The sequence below is a fragment of the Pseudonaja textilis genome, chromosome 1 (assembly GCF_049901715.1).
Source record: "Pseudonaja textilis isolate UNSWEBS1 chromosome 1, rPseTex1.2, whole genome shotgun sequence".
In the NCBI taxonomy this organism is placed as follows: Eukaryota; Metazoa; Chordata; class Lepidosauria; order Squamata; family Elapidae; genus Pseudonaja; species Pseudonaja textilis.
In genome coordinates this window covers 18,003,028-18,019,380 of record NC_141990.1, presented here as the reverse complement: position 1 = coordinate 18,019,380, position 16,353 = coordinate 18,003,028, and the positions used below count along the sequence as shown (strand labels likewise).

The 16,353-nt window shown below is 46.1% G+C and overlaps 2 protein-coding genes across 4 annotated transcripts in view; one reads left to right on the top strand and one right to left on the bottom strand.

The window, feature by feature from the left end:
- ATP2A3 (ATPase sarcoplasmic/endoplasmic reticulum Ca2+ transporting 3) overlaps positions 1–16,353 on the top strand; it is a 151,385-nt gene that overhangs the window by 93,913 nt on the left and 41,119 nt on the right. The gene's annotated exons all lie outside the window — the stretch shown is intronic.
- LOC148127509 (uncharacterized) lies at positions 9,147–14,410 on the bottom strand. Its single transcript, XM_087923426.1, is given in 4 exon segments — positions 9,147–9,427; positions 12,232–12,348; positions 12,351–12,799; positions 14,334–14,410. Coding segments are annotated over 4 exon segments (924 nt in total).

Sequence of the window (16,353 nt, the reverse complement as noted above, 5' to 3'; positions counted from 1 at the left end):
AACATATGAAGAACGGTTATAGGAACTGGGCTTGGCTAGTCTAGAGAAGAGAAGGACCAGGGGAGACATGATAGCAGTCTTCCAATACCACAGGGGCTGCCACAGAGGGGAAGGGGTCAAGCACCTGAAGGCCAGACAAGGAATAATGGATGGAAATGACCAAGGAGAGAATCAACCTGGAAATAAGGAGAAATTTTCTGATAGTGAGAACAATCAACCAATGGAACAAAGGTTGCCCTCGGAAGTTGTGGGAGCTTCATCAACTGGAAGCTTTCAAGGGGAGATTGGATTGCCATTTGTCAGAAATGGTGTAGGGTCTCCTGCTTGGATGAGGGGTTGGACTAGATGACCTACAAGGTCCCTACCATCTCTGCTAATCTATGTTACATATTCTCACAAACAGTCCTCAAAATTCTTCTCGCTTAAAAGTCTCCGGGTCTGGCTTAGGTTCACCGAAAGGCAAATTGTATGCACGATCAGAGACACTTTTGATATGTCCTTGTTATCCATCCATTATCCTAGAAAACCACCACGTACATTATCGAAAACTAAATGTATATATATTTGCACTGCTTTCTAAATTAGGATGTGTGTAACCATGGTTTTATGAATCATGGATTCTCATCTGGTTTGCAAATCACTAAATCTCCAAACAGAACAAATTGTAATATGGTGTAGAACAACGTGCAGCCGAGCCTGTTTATCCACCACTGCTTACTTTAACCAGCGATAGTTCTCAAGAAGGAATTGCGAAACCATCAGAGGCTTCTGCTTTTGGAAATCCAGGAGAAAAGGTGAACCAGCTAACCAGACAATAGCTGTGCATGTTCTGAGAAGGCTAGCTTCCATGTTGCCCTAATCTTCCAGAAAGTCATAAGATGCCTGATGCAGTTGCAAAAAGGTTGCACACAAACAAAACGGAAGGTTGGAGTTCCCTTTTAAAGCATACCTTGGTTATCATTCTTTCTCGTTTTGTTTTTGTTCCAGACGGCAAATGAAGTATTTGCATAATGCTTTTCTCTCTGGGTTCAGGAGGCAAATTAATGCCTGGACTTGGGGGAAGGGGGTGGACTCTTCACTGTTTCCTTAGCAATGGAGCCTCGTGAATGGTCTGCAGTAATTTTGTGTATCCAGTGTGGGGGAGGCAGCAAGCCGTTGGATGATAAGCTGATGGGGGTCATACCCAGCAATGGAAGCATCACTTACTAATGAGGTGGTGGGAGGAATAGCTCATCTCTCGAGGAACCTGTTTTTAGCCCTTGCGTGCTGGGGTGGTATTTTCCTGGATCTAGTATGACTGGCAAGTAGCAAAATCAGTGCCTTGTCTCCCCAAAAATCATAGGGATGAGTGTTGGATGCTGCATGTTTAAAACAAAAATCAAACACATTTATACTGTTTATTTGCTTGTTCTTATTTACTACATTTATATGATACAAGTCCCATGGATGATAAATAAAAGAACGTTCAGAAGCAATGTATAAAAGAATAAAAGCATAATTGGATTATTTTAGATTATAGGATCAAGTTGACAAATGTGACTGACAGAGAAGAAAATAAGGGCACGTATGAGTTTTTAGAAATGTTCCATTTTCAGTTTATTATACTCAAAGCAGCCGTGTGACTTTGGCACTGAAATAGGAAATCCCACAAGTGTTCATTCCTTCCAAGATGGTCATAATGCAGTACCGGTACATTAATCATTATTAAATATATTATAGTAATATTACAGTAGTTATAACAGTTCCATTTTCAGGACTCTGATGGTTGCTAAATATAATTCTTCCCCCTTCCTAACCACAGACCCCCTGCCTGGGAAAAAGGCAGCCTGAAAATATGTTTACAATAGCAATCCATGACCCATTGGCTCATCATTTCACAAATATTTTCTACGTAAACAGAGAAACAGAGAAATCAAGGGCAAAAAAACATTGGGAGCAGGAGCGATTTCCAACTTCCTGCTGGCCTGACCACGGCTCTGCAATTGATGGTGGGACTGGTCTACCAAATCTCTGGAGAACTAGGGCAGGACCAATCCACCTGATCTCCAGTAGCAGAAAGAGGGGATAGTCTATGTTCTGTACAGACATTTGCATACTCGAAATCCGGCAGCCCGGATTGGCTAAAGCGCACGGCCACCGGATTGGCTGAGTGCGCGGCACTGATTGGTCGTTCGGAATCGGCTGCGATTGGCTGAGCCGATCGCGGGCGATTCAAAACGACCTGATTGGCCGCAGCACTCGGCAGAAAATGCTTTTAAGCCGCGCTTCTTCCCCACTCACCCCACTTGTGTTTTACCCCGAATAAAGAGCTGAACCAAGTCACTGCCTCGTGTCCTTTGTTCGTATGAGAGATACGACACTGGCGACGAGGATGGGATTTTAAAACAAGTCCCACACCGCACGTGGCTCACGGAACCGCAATCGGCAACATGGCCAGCGGCAACGTGCCACTCGCTCCCTTCAACCAAGCTACGGAAGACTGGGAATCGTACATAGACAGATTCCTCATGTTCTTGGAGAGTAGCAACCTCAAGGACGCGAACGGGCAGAGAAAACGAGCCGTCTTCCTCACGCACTGCGGGCCCGCAGTGTTTAAAATGGCAAAAGCCCTCGCCAAACCTCTCGACGTGAAAGCCATCGACTGGGCCGATCTCGAACCGCTGCTGAGAAGCCACTACGCGCCCGCCGTGCCCACCCTCATCCGCCGGCACGAATTCTACCGCCGCGACCAGAAGCAAGGTGAGAGTGTCAGCAACTTTGTGGCTGACCTCAGGGACCTCGGGGACTGTGCGGGTTCACCGATCTCGATGAAGCCTTGCGGGACCGCGTCGTCCTCGGCCTCAGGGACCCCGTCCTACAGAGTTGGATCATGGCAAAGGGCGACATCTCCTCGCCGACGCCCTTGCCAAAGCCACCGCAGCAGAGGCGACCCGGAAATCAGCGGCCCAATTGCGGCAGGCCAGCACCGCGGAGCGGCCCGCCATGGCCGAGACGACACTGCGACCCCCGAGAATCGGGCCGAAATCAACCACCGAGCGGCCGCATCCACGCACCACGGCGACTCGAATCCCCTCCGACTCGGAAGACGACGAGGAAGACATCCACCGGCTGCAGACGGGCGCGACCGGCGCGAACCACGGAACTGAAAATCAAAGTTCCAGTGCGCTGGCTGCGGCGGCGAACACCCGCGGTCGGAATGCCAGTTCTTCGATGCAATATGCCGGCATTGCGACAAGTGGGGCCACATCGCCAAGGTCTGCCGTTTCAAACGAAACCACAGCCCCCGCCACCGAGACAGCAGCCCACGGAGACGCGACAATGCCAGGCGCGACAACACCCCCGAGGAACCGCGACCGGGACAGTGAGAGCCGTTGGAGCCGGGAAGCAAGGAGCCGCCGCTTTCAGCGAAAACCGCCAGCGCGAGAAACGCACCAGACGATCATCGTCGGCCATTCCTCCAACTGGGATGGCCGGAAGGTCCACGTGAGGTCGCCATCGAAGACCGCCCATGCAAGATGGAAGTGGACTCCGGGTCCTACCTATCCATGGTCACGTGGCGGGAAATTAAGCGGCTAGTACCCTCCATGAAGCGGCACGAGCTGGAGAGCCAGAAGCTCATCCTCAAGGACTACCAGGGGAATCGCATCCCCGTGGTAGGGACCGGGCACTTCAAGGTCACATTTAAAGGGCGCACCGAAATACTCCCCTGACCATCGCCGAGCGAGACCGCCCCAGCCTCCTGGGACTCCAATGGTTCGCGCCGCTGGGAATAGAAGTGACCGGCACCAACCACGTCGCCGAGGCAGACTGGGAGGAGCAGCTCGTGCGCGACTTCCAAGAGGTCTTCGACGGCAACCTAGGCAAGTACCGGGGCCCCCAATATCGTTCAGCCTGGACCCCACCATTGCCCCCATCCCCTCAAACCCCGGCAAGTGCCTTTGCCCTCCGCCCAAAATCGATGAGCAATTAAATAAGCTCGTCGAGCAGGGAGTTCTCGAGCCAACGGACCATGCCCGTGGGAGACCCCTATAGTCACCCGATAAAACCAGATGGGTCAGTGAGAATCTGCGGGGACTATAAGGCCACCCTGAACCGCGCGCTCCAACAAAGCGCCTACCCCGTCCCAGTAGTGCAGCACCTCCTACACTCACTGGGGGAGGGGGCAGGGTTTTCGCCAACTCGACCTGGCCCAAGCCTATCAGCAACTGCTGGTCGACGAGGCAACCGCAGAAGCGCAGACCATAGTCACACACCGAGGGGCATTCCGCTGCAAGAGACTCCAGTTCGGAGTCAGCGTAGCCCCGGGGGTGTTTCAAAGCCTAATGGAAAGACTTCTCCGGGGCATAAGAGGGGTAGTACCCTATTTTGACGACGTGCTGGTAGCCGCGGCCGACCAGAAACAATTGGAAGGCCGCCTAAGGGAGGTACTGCAAAGATTCCAAAGTGCAGGGCTAAAAGTTAAGAGGGAGAAATGCCAACTGCGCACGGCACGGGTTGAATTCCTGGGATATCTCCTAGATCAGCACGGAATCCACCCCACTGAGGGCAAAATCAAAGCCGTCAAGGAAGCCCCAAGACCCAGTAACAAAACTGAGTTACAAGCGTTTCTGGGGTTGATTAATTTCTACAATGTTTTCCTGCCCCAAAAGGCAACCGTGGCGGAACCGTTGCATAGGCTGCCACCTGGACGTGGGGAAGACAAGAAGAGGACGCGTTCAACAAAACCAAGGACCTTCTCACATCGGACGCTGTCCTCATCCAGTACAGCGAGACACTCCCCATCACGGTAACATGCGATGCATCACCCTTCGGCATAGGAGCCGTCCTCAGCCACACCCTCGCCGACGGAAAAGAAGCCCCCATCGCCTTTTTCTCGAGGACCCTTTCAAAACCCGAAAGAAACTACAGCCAATTGGACAAAGAGGCTCTAGCAATCGTCGCAGCCGTAAAGAAATTCCACGAATACCTTTACGGCAGGACTTTCTCCATAATCACGGACCACAAGCCGCTGCTGGGAATACTGGCAGGAGACCAGGCCACCCCAATCATCCTCTCCCCAAGGATGACAAGGTGGTCGAATTTCTCGCCGCCTACAATTACCGGCTAATCCACCGCCCCGGTAAGTCAATCCCGCACGTGGATGCCCTCAGCCGCACACCATTGCCAACCCTGAACGCTGACCTGGCACCCACCACATCTACCCTGAGCATCGAGACTTTACCCAACCTACCCTGACCGCGTCAGACATTGCCCTAGCAACCAATAAAGACAAACATCTGGCACAGGTCCTAAGATGGGTGGGAAAAGGGTGGCGGAAAAGGACGTGGACAACGAGTTCAAAGCTTACCGGAGCCGACAAACAGAGCTATCAACGCAAAAGGCTGTCTACTGTGGGGGACAGAGTCATAGTTCCAGAAAAACTGCAAAAAAAAGTCCTGAGCATGCTGCACGAAGGGCACCCTGGCATCGTTAGGACAAAAGCCCTGGCCAGAAGTCACGCCTGGTGGCCAGGGATGGACAAGGAGATCGAAGCCTGGGTGGCCTCCTGCAAGCAGTGCCAGGAATCAAGACCAACCCCCCCGCCGCCCGATCCTAGAATGGGAAACCCCAGGGGGCCATGGTCCCGGATCCACGTAGATTTCGCGGGACCAACCAGAGGACACACCTTCCTGGTAACCGTGAGACGCTTACTCCAATTGGCTGGAGGTAAGCAACATGAAGACAACAACCACAGACACCGTCATCAGAGAACTCAGTAAGCTTTTCGCAACCCACGGCCTTCCCGATGTCATCGTGTCAGACAACGGGCCCCAGTTCACCGCGTTGCCCTTTGAGAAATTCCTGGCAGAACGAGGGATCCGGCACGCATTAACGGCACCGGCGCACCCGGCGGCGAACGGAAGGGCGGAGAAAATGGTCCAATTCACGAAGAAGACCATTCAAAAGATCGAAACCGGGGACATACAAGACAAAATAAACCGGATGCTGCTAATACAGCACATAACCCCGAGCACTACAACGAACAAGAGCCCAGCGGAGCTACTAATGGGGAGGAAACTGCGATCACCGCCGACCGCCTGCACCCCACATACAACCCAGAGAAACCCCTGACTCCACCAGCAAACGCAGAACATTCGCACCAGGAGACAGGGTCTACGCAAAAAACCTTACCGGGACCCCCTCTGGATACCAGCAACGATCACCCAAGCAACAGGCCCACACTCGTACCGCCTTCAAACTACCGACGGACGAGCGTGGAAACGCCACATCGACCAACTGAGATCAAGAACCACCGCGGGAAATACAACCGACACGCAAACACCAGACACTGAAAGGAACCGGCAAAACACCAACCAAGAGGGGAGGGAAGGCCCCAAAGAACAAGAAGGACAAACCCACCCAAAAAGAAACCAGCAGTACTCACCACCTGAAGAACCGGAGAGTGATCCACTCGAAGCCTCACCTGGAAGGAGCAGCCGAGCCAGCTCAACCGGCCCCGGAAGCCCGGCGGGAGCAGCCAAGCCAGCTCAACCAGCCCGGAAAAGCCGGCGGGAGCAGCGAAGCCAGCAGCTCGACCAACCCGGAGAGACCAGGAGGGAGCGCGGCGAGAGGCCTGACTCACCCTTCCAGGCGGTTCCATCAACGAGGCGGAGAGCGACAGGAGTCCCACCCGAACCGGCCGACAGCCAGGAGACAACTGACCAGCGCAAGTCCAGTCGGAAAATACGGAGCCCGCCTACTTACGGGACTACGTCACGTGGACCAAACCAAGAGGGGAGGGGTGTTCTGTACAGACATTTGCATACTCAAATCCGCAGCCCGGATTGGCTAAAGCGCACGGCCACCGGATTGGCTGAGTGCGCGGCACTGATTGGTCGTTCGGAATCGGCCGCGATTGGCTGAGCCGATCGCGGGCGATTCAAAACGACCCGATTGGCCGCAGCACTCGGCAGAAAATGCTTTTAAGCCGCGCTTCTTCCCACTCACCCCACTTGTGTTTTACCCGAATAAAGAGCTGAACCAAGTCACTGCCTCGCGTCCTTTGTTCGTATGAGAGATACGACAGTCTACCTAGTGTACTGAGGGCTAGGGCAAGTTCTACTGAACTTCTGAGTGGTGGCATGGCAGCATAGCATCATTGAAGCAACCATAAATTTGCCAATTTTCAATCCCACAGAAGTTAGGAGTCCCAGATTTTGGACACATCTGGTAAGTTAGCCCATTTGAGGTACTTTGGTTCAAAAATTGTTGTCCTATGATACATCGTTTCATCCAGTTAAAGGTAACAGACAATAAGAGTTTCAATAGTATATGCAGTAGGTAAGTTCAGGATTCTGAGTACATTACAATTTTAGCATTTTAGACTATGTTTAAAATTAATAGCTTGAAAGCTCCATCGGTCTTCAAAAATTTTAGCAACTGGTTCTCTGCCTGGTTGCTGGGTAGGCATGGCCATGGTGGGTGTGGCCTGATCAGTCTCCTGCACCATGGCGGGAGAGGGGTGCTTTCACGCTCCCTGGGCTCCGGAAGCTTTCCTTGAGCCTCTGGGAGGATGAAAATAGCCTCCCTAGGCTCCGGAGGCCCTCTGGAAGCCTGAAATGGGCCTGTTTCTGGCCTTCTGCAACTTCTAGGAGGCCCGTTTTTCACCTTCCCCGGGCTCTGGAGGCCTTCTGTTTCCAGCCTTCCAGAGCTTCCAGGAGGCCTGTTTTTTGCCCTCCCTGAGCCTCTGCACAGGCCCTGTACTTGCCTGGGATCCAAAACAGGCCGTGTGGGGACTCCTGGGAGGGGAAGGGCAGGGTGGGCAGGGCCAGCCAGGGATGGGATTTGCCGGTTCACCGAATCAGTCATAAATTTAGCTACCAGTTAGCTGCCAGTTTGCTTGAACCAGGGAGAACCAGTAGCAGCCCACCCTTGCATAGAGCTCACTAGAGATGCCGGGCCAGTCAAAATCTTTCAGTCCAGACTCCAGACCATTTCACAGGGGTACTTTGGGAGGAGTAAAAATAAATAAAACCCTCCTACTAACCACCCCAAGTTTTCAAGAAGAAAGCTACAATATTTACTTGATTTATTGATGTGGATAATTGCTTTTCCGGGAGAACAAGAAGTCTGTCTAGATGACTAATTGCATGTGGTGCATTGTGGTGGGTGTCTCTCTGTGTGTGTGGGTTGGTTGATTATTATGTAGGTTGTTATCAGGAGAGGTCAAGGTAGTATAACTCTGGTTGTGACAGACTGAGGGAGACATGGGGGTGCTGGGGAGGTCTTACGAGGGAAAGGAAGTCAGTAGTTTAATATTATCTATGTTTCTAGCCTGCTGACTCAATCCTGGGTCCTTATAGTTGAATTCCTGGTGAACTTTAGCTCATGTTGCTATTGATCTGTTAACCCTGAAACTGATCTCGCTGTAGGGGGGGATCTTTTTTCTTTTTGCCTCTTCTATAGTTTTCTCTCGGGTTTCTTTCATGTGGCTTCTGGCTTGACACAACTGGGAGCTGAAGGGGGCAGGAGTTTGTGACTAAAACAAACTGGCTTACTCCTGGGTCAAGGACAGCCTAATGGTTGGCTGGCTGGAGGTGAAGGAAGGAGTTGCCAGGCAACCAGCCAGCACCTGGATTGGACCATGTGATTTATTGTCTTGTGGGAAAGTGAAACTTTTGATTTTATTTAGGTGGAAAGCCCAGGAAATCTCATAGCTGGCTTTCCACCAATTGATACCAAGATGATGTCTCCAAAATAAGAACTGTTCTTTGAGAATCTGCTTTGGAGTTCTCTTTTGAAATGGGGTCATTTCTTGGAACCCTGACAAGATCCATCATGAATAGCCATACATGTGATGTGTATTCCTGAGAATTCCTGGTGGGTAAAAACAGGATATTACCCACTTGGGGATCTGCCCTTCTGGTCTTCAGATCCTGCAGTAACCATGAGCTTGAAGCAATAGGGCGGCATTGATCTTATGGGATAACTTCTTAGCGACCAGGAGCTCTGCTCTTCATTTGGCTGGATGTTAAGTGCCCGCACATTAAGTCTGGTGGTAGAGGCAAAGGCAAATTGGGCAATCTTCCGATGTACTGCCTGACCTGTTGTCCATCTGGACCCCTCACTGGATCCCTTGATCTAGTTTCTGGGCTGGTTTGAAATTGTCATACCAATCTTCTTAGCCTCAGTTGAACTTCTGTGGCCTCAACATGAGGCTGCCTTTGAAGATCATCCAGAAAGTGCAACTGATTCAGAAGCCTGGATATTGCTGCCACCATGGTCTTATTCATCTGCTTTGTGTGTCCTGCATAAACCACAAGTCGAATTGCATTAGCAACCTTATTGTTCCTAGTTTTGATTACAAAGTCCTTATATTGCTTGGCATCTAGGTATTTGCAAGATAGCCTGCTCCAACCTGAGCCAATCTGAGTTGATCCTTCTGAAGCTGTGAATAATAGCTCAATTTTGAAAAATTAGGGAGTTAAGGCCAAAAAGCTCTGCCTTTCTGTCATGGTGCCTGTTCTCTGGAAAAGCCTCCTCCTACAAATAATACTGACCTCATCAGGGATTGGATTTCACCAGCAATATGTTGTTGATACTGTATAAATTGTAATGAGTATTATTTATTTCTTTAAATACTAAAAAACATTCTAAATACCACTGATCTGAATAGCCTGGCAGCCTATTTAATAAGGGCTGAGTTGGCTGGGAGTATACAGTAATTCCTTGCATAATCTATACATCAAGAAGACATATTTTATGGTTTCATGTCAACAAGGGCAGAGAGGTGTTTGCATTTTCCATCTGTGATTGCAGAGAGAAGAGCATTGAAGCATCTTTAGAGGAAAATATCTCAGAGGCTGCCACAAAAAAGAGGGAATCAAGCTATTCTCCAAAGCACCTGAGGGTAGGATAAGAAGCAGTGGATGGAAATTAATCAAGGAGAGAAGCAACCTAGAACTAAGGAGAAATTTCCTGACCGTGAGAACAATTAATCAGTAGAACAACTTAACTCCAGAAGCTGTGAATACTCCAACACTGGAAGTTTTTCAGAAGAGTTTGGATAACCACTTGTCTGAAGTGGTGTAGAGTTTCCTGCAGAAGGTTGGATTAGCAGACCTTCAAGGTCCCTTCCAACTCTGTTATTCTATTCTATTTTAAAACTTGGCTACATTTGGGTCATATTAATTTGTGTAAGTATTGTGTAGATTGTAGTTTCCTTCTTTCATTATAAAGTCAGCATAACCTTGGGGAAGCTACAAATTTATTCCTGAGCTTCCTATCTTTGCTTGATAACCACTTTATCCAATCAGAGACATTGCCAAATGGAGAAATTTGCTGGCTACAGTTCTGGACCATTCAGGCTGCAAGATATTTTGCACTAAAAAGAACAGTAGCCCTAGAGAAGATTGATTTTGAGCCAGTAAGATGTTATTGCCAATTTCAATGATAAGTAGTTGAGTCTTCAATCTAAGTAAAGCATTAAGAAGTTATCTTAGTATAGAAAACATGGCTGTCAAAAATGTGACTGAATTATTTCATATAAATGAAGTTTATACAGTGTAAGGCTGCAGTTCTACATTCTTAAGCTTTCCACTGTAATTTTTCTTCGGACAATCTACCATTTTATTAGATTGTATTCATAAAGTGTGACTTCTTTATTTAGAGTAAATGTTCTAGTGTCAGTTAATTAATCATGTGCATTTTGATTAATAGGCACATCAGTACTTCTTTAATTAGGTGTTAATGAACTAAAAACCCTGACACCTTGGAAAAGAACCAGTACCGTATTCAGAGTCTAGGCCAAAACTAAGAATAACTGACTTGCTAAAATAAAATAAAAAAGTTGATGGTTGGATTTTAGTGAGTCAAATAATGGCTCTGTTAGCTAAATATTTATTACTCCAGGCACTAAACAATCCTAGGATTGTTTAACCCTCAGGAGTTCCCTTATTAAACAGAGGCAAACATTTGATGGGAAGGAATATAGCAGTTGTTCATAAATTTGCAAACATAAGAAGGTTAAATATTTGCTTGGGTGCCATGGAACAGTCCCTTCACCATGGGAGATTATATTTATTGCTAAACATGTTAGCTTCTGCCCTGCCCTCAACACTGTATAACATGAGGCAAACTTGAAAATAATGTTTAGTTTAGTCTTGTTCTAGACAAGGTAAGGCAGGGATAGGCAACCGATGTCCCCATTTATTTCTTTTTTCCAAAGCTTTCCATCTTACAAGCTCATTGTCTTAACCGCTGAGCCACCACACCTTCTTTAATATGGTAAATATTGACATTATATTTAAGCCATACAGACAAATACTTGTTTGGTGTTCTCCATAATTTTTTAAAGTGGGAAAAGGTCCCAAAAGAAAGAAGGTTAAGAAACACTGATCTAGCCCATGCTAAGGCATTCAGTTCAGCAACATAAGAAGCCCATCAATTTCCCATTGCTGTTCTAAAGCAATGTTGACAAGAACAGCCTGAAAATCTTAGAATCACTCCTCTTCCCCATAGTCCATGGGTCTCCTTGGCAACAGCAAGACAAGTCATAGCAATGTTTCATCATTTGAAGTGATACTCCAAAAGACTGGAGGCAGAAATGGTTCAGGAAACCGTAAGGAGAAACTGTCCAAGATTTTGACACAAGATTTTGTCCTGGAATGCTGCCCTCTTTCTCAGAGTAGGTGTGGCATGTTAACTGACCCTAACAAACACTCATGATGGCAGTAAATGTTTTTTGTCCACAATAAGTTTTAAAAACAAGGGTATTTCAGAGGAGTTAGTAGTAGATCTCAGAAGCAATGGCAAACAGAGGTAGTGGTGGTGCGTGATGTATTGGCGGATTATGTGAGCAGATCCCAGTAAGGTGGCCTTCTGCAGCTGGCCAATGGTGATTTTGTCAGCGCCAATTGTTTTTAAGTGCTTGCCTAGGTCTTTAGGCATAGCACCCAGTGTGCCGAGTACCACTGGAATCACCTGCACTGGTTTATGCCAGAGTCTTTGCAGTTCGATTCTCTAGCCCTGATATCTGGTGATTTTTTCAAGTTGTTTCTCGTCGATTCTGCTGTCACCAGGTATGGCAATGTCGATGATCCACAATTTTTTCTTCTCTAGTTGATATCTGGGGTATTGTGTTCCAAAAGTTTGTCAGTCTGTATTTGGAAGTCCCACAGTAGTTTTGCATGCTCATTATCAACCACATTTTCAGGCTTATGATCCCACCAGTTCTTTGCTACAGGCAGATACTAGTTGTGACACAAGTTCCTGTGTTGTGATGTTGTTTGTAGTCAGTTTGAGCGATTGTCTTGCAACAGCTCAGTATGTGATCGATGGTTTCATCCGCTTCTTTGCAGAGTCTGCATTTGGGTCATCAGCAGATTTTTCTATTCTGGCTTTGATTACATTTGTTCTGATGGCTTGTTCTTGGGCTGCAAGAATCAGGCTTTCTGTCTCTTTCTTCGGTGTTCCGTTGGTCAGCCATAACCAGGTCTTTTCCTTATCTACTTTTCCTTGGATCTTTTCAAGGAATTGTCCATGCAGTGCTATGTTACACCAGCTCTCAGCCCGAGTTTGCATCACTGTTTTCCTGTATTGATTCTTGGTTTGCTGTACTTTGAGCAGCTTCTTATTGTTGACCTCCATCAAAGCTGGTTCAACAGCGTCTTTCACATAATCTGCCAGAGCATGCTTCTCTTCTTCAACTGTCTGCTTCACTTGCAAAAGTCCTCTGCCGCCTGCTTTTTTGGGCAAATATAGCCTGTCAACGTCACTAAGCGGGTTTTCTTGTTTTCCTAGCCAGGCTGTCCAGCTCTGCCTGTGTTGTTGTTGTTGTTGTTGTTAAAATTTGTATGCTGCCTGAGTCTGGGCAGCTCATAAATACTATAGATATGGCATGTATGCAGCCTATGCCTCAAAAGTTAACACATCAGCCCGTCTTCCTTCTAAGGAAACACTTTACATAGATGCTAAAATAAACTTCAGTAACTCATCCAGAATGGAGGGAAGGCATCCTGAGTTTCAGTGCTTCATATCTGTATCTGGACATCACATCTTTTCTGACAGAAACCCAGAAGCATAATAAAGATCAGAATAATAGCGTGTTGCTATTGTGGTTTGTGGTTTTGATGATTTTAAGGTTTAAATTATACACCATTCAATAACTGTTGTACGTGACTGGAAAAAAAAAATTTTGGCCAGGTGATGAAACTTGCAGATACAGTATTGAATACTTTCATTTCAACCAAATCACTGAGTAAAAGCAAAGACTTACTGAGAACATTTTAGCAAATTACCATTTTATTTTTCAGAAAACCCTATGTGCTTTTGGTTTCTTGGGTTTTGCCTTTAAGGATATAGTCTCTGATTTATCAAGCTGAACTTTGCAATCTTAATATTGTCTCAAGTTATTAATAGTATTGAGGATGATCAATTTTGACTTTAATTTGTCCCTGTATTTATAAATTCTCTTTGTCAGAAATATTGACTCAAAGGGGCAGAGAATCATTACCAAGAAAATAAAATATAAATCCCTTATAGTTTAAATATGACTCCTCCAACAATTTCAAATTACAGCTTCCACCACCCTCTCTTGCCACTGATTGGTTGATTGGAATTGAAGTCCAAAACAATGGGAGAGCTACAAGAAGCATAGTCCAAAATAAGCAACTTGTTAATGCATTCAGTAAGAGAGGGGAGGGCCAAAATAATGTGTTTTGTATTGTCATGGCTCCATCATTCAAGCAAGTCATTCTATTTCTCTGTTTCCCCCTTAATTTTGAGTGTAATTGTTGAAAACTGATAGCATGATTTCCCATATATGGGCAATGGTGGGTCTGAGGACCAGAATGAAAAAAAAACCACCTTGCACTACAGGCTGCCCATCTCTGTATAAAAATGTATTTAATTGTATGAATAGCAATACCAATGTCAACTATCTGACTAGTGAACCCAAAATAAGGAAACATTCTCGGGAGCTTTGTATCCCCAAAAGTAAAACTTTATTGGATACACCATCTTGGTACTAAAGAATCAAAACCAGTTCTGTTTTTCCCACACAAAGGCTTGTCTAGTTAAACAATAGCTTCCCTTTCTCCCCACCCCTGGGTGATCAAATTGTCCAATTATGAGACATCCTTTTGTTATGGGAACTGCCCATCTCTTTCTCAAGCATTTGCAGTGGTGACCTTGATGGTTGCCAGGCTTTCACGGTCCATGTGCCCATTCTCAGCATTCTATTTCCCCCTTCCTTCTCTCCTTCCAGTTTGTTGGCAAGTTGAAAAGTGTTATGGCTTGAAAGAAGCAAACCGGTTCAACCTTGATAAGATTTATACTATTTCATAGTGCTTTACAACCCCCAGTCCGTGGCCCAAAGCTGGGCCACAGCCTGTTCAGAACCAGACGGTGGAAGTGGTAGGTGAGCATGCATGCACGCGAAGCTGCATTAGTGAAAGTGGTGCATGCGGACGAAACCATCCTGCCACTGCCATGGCTTCCACCAAGCCAGAAAGTTGGAGACCTCTACTTTATAGAATTCTTCAAGTGGTCTACAGAGTCAGCATATTGCCCCCAACAATAATGGTTAGTTATTAGCAAACTAGTGATAGTGATTAGATTGGACAACCCATGAAGACAAGGACTTAATAAGCCACTTATTTGAATGCCTTTTGTTTTTTATTGATCCTGGGCATTAGACAAGAGTAATGCTTGATTAAAATAGAGTTATGTGTAGTGTTTTTCTTGACATCTCCCCAAGACAAAAAGCTAGAATCTTAAATGTATATTGAAGATTTTGAGGGATGTGGGGGTTTCCATGGGGTATGATCAGAAATGGCAAGGGGATGGCCATGATGGTGCACATGGAAATAGTTGAAGCTTGGTCTCTACCTTTTGCATCTTTCTTTTTACCAGACTCTCCAGACATCCACGGGGAGATGTCTTCAAGGTTTTTGGCTGCAAAGTCCTGGGTATCCTATATAGGTTGACCTTAGAGGTTTTTCTTCTTGTGAAACTACAGCTTCCTTTTTAATATAAGAAACTACGTCCTTGGATGTAAATAATTAAAAGGCTATTTAATGGCCAAACTTGTAGGTCACCTTTCAGGGTGTGCTCTGCTTGGTCAATCAGTTTAATTCTTCTTCTTCCCAGCTTAGCTGCTGCAGGAATGTGTAGGTTGTGGTCAGAAACGTGATTCAACGTGATTCATCCTCCCGCTCCCGCTTCTTCTCTAATTTTATAGACAAGACTATTTTTATTTTGCTTTGCTTTGTCAAGGAGACAATCTAAAGGTATGTTGAGAAAAACCACATGGTACCACATTCCTAGACATACCAACTTTAAGAGTCAAGGGAAGAACTTCATTTTGTTTCAGTTTCTACCTATTGGGAACTCCTTGTCTCCTGCCTCTGGCAAATGCAAAATGCTTTGTTTACATTCTGTCTGTGCAAGATGTTGGTGATGGTCATCCAGTAATTCTTCTGCTCTATCTTCCAAATTTCTCAAACAAGGATGAGTATCCTCAGCTCTCTAAATTAAAAACCGTTTGGTACCCCAATTGGTTGAGAATACCAGCTCATCTGCTGTGCTGCCCTTCCCTGTCAGCCTAATTCCTTGACCCATATGACATATTTCAGAGACAGCAGTAAGCACATTACGCATACACACCAAATAACCTGTCAATGATTCTGGGTCCACCCACTCTCACTAAAAAAATATACTTAAAGGAATGTAATCTTCAGTGAAAACAACTGCAGAAAAGGTCTTCACCCCTGTTCTATTATAGCATACTTCGTTCCTTTCCCTTAAAAAAATAAAACTTTCCCAAAGCTGCTTTTCAGAGCACAGCCCTCCTTAGGAATTTCACAGAGATGCTGTAAAAGTCAGATGAACTATTTACCAGGCACGCTTCCTAATTAATGAGCAGAAATAAAAACTTTTTAAAAAAGACTTCAAAAAAACTGTATCCACCTATGGGAATCAGACATGTTGAAGAAGTCGTCCGCATCCTTTTGAAATCAGTGAGCATTGCCTTGTTGAAAGAATTTCTAAGATGTCAAAAAAAAAAAAATCCTATTTCACTGAATAGTACAGTAGATAATAAATAGCGAGCTTCAGAACCAGGCCTCTAAAATTGATCTTAAAATTAGAGCAAAGTTTTAGTTAGAATCTATGATGGTTCAGACCATTTTTCCTAGTATATATAATATATTGGAATTAAAACAGGGCCTGATATTTGATTTTATGATTTTGAAAAAGCATCAAAAGCCACGAGTCCCAATCTAAAAGTAAATGCTTGCTTTAAAAATTCTCGCCCATCGTATTCCTGCATAACAACCTGTTCTTCTGTTGACCAGCTCATACTTTTGAGTCTCT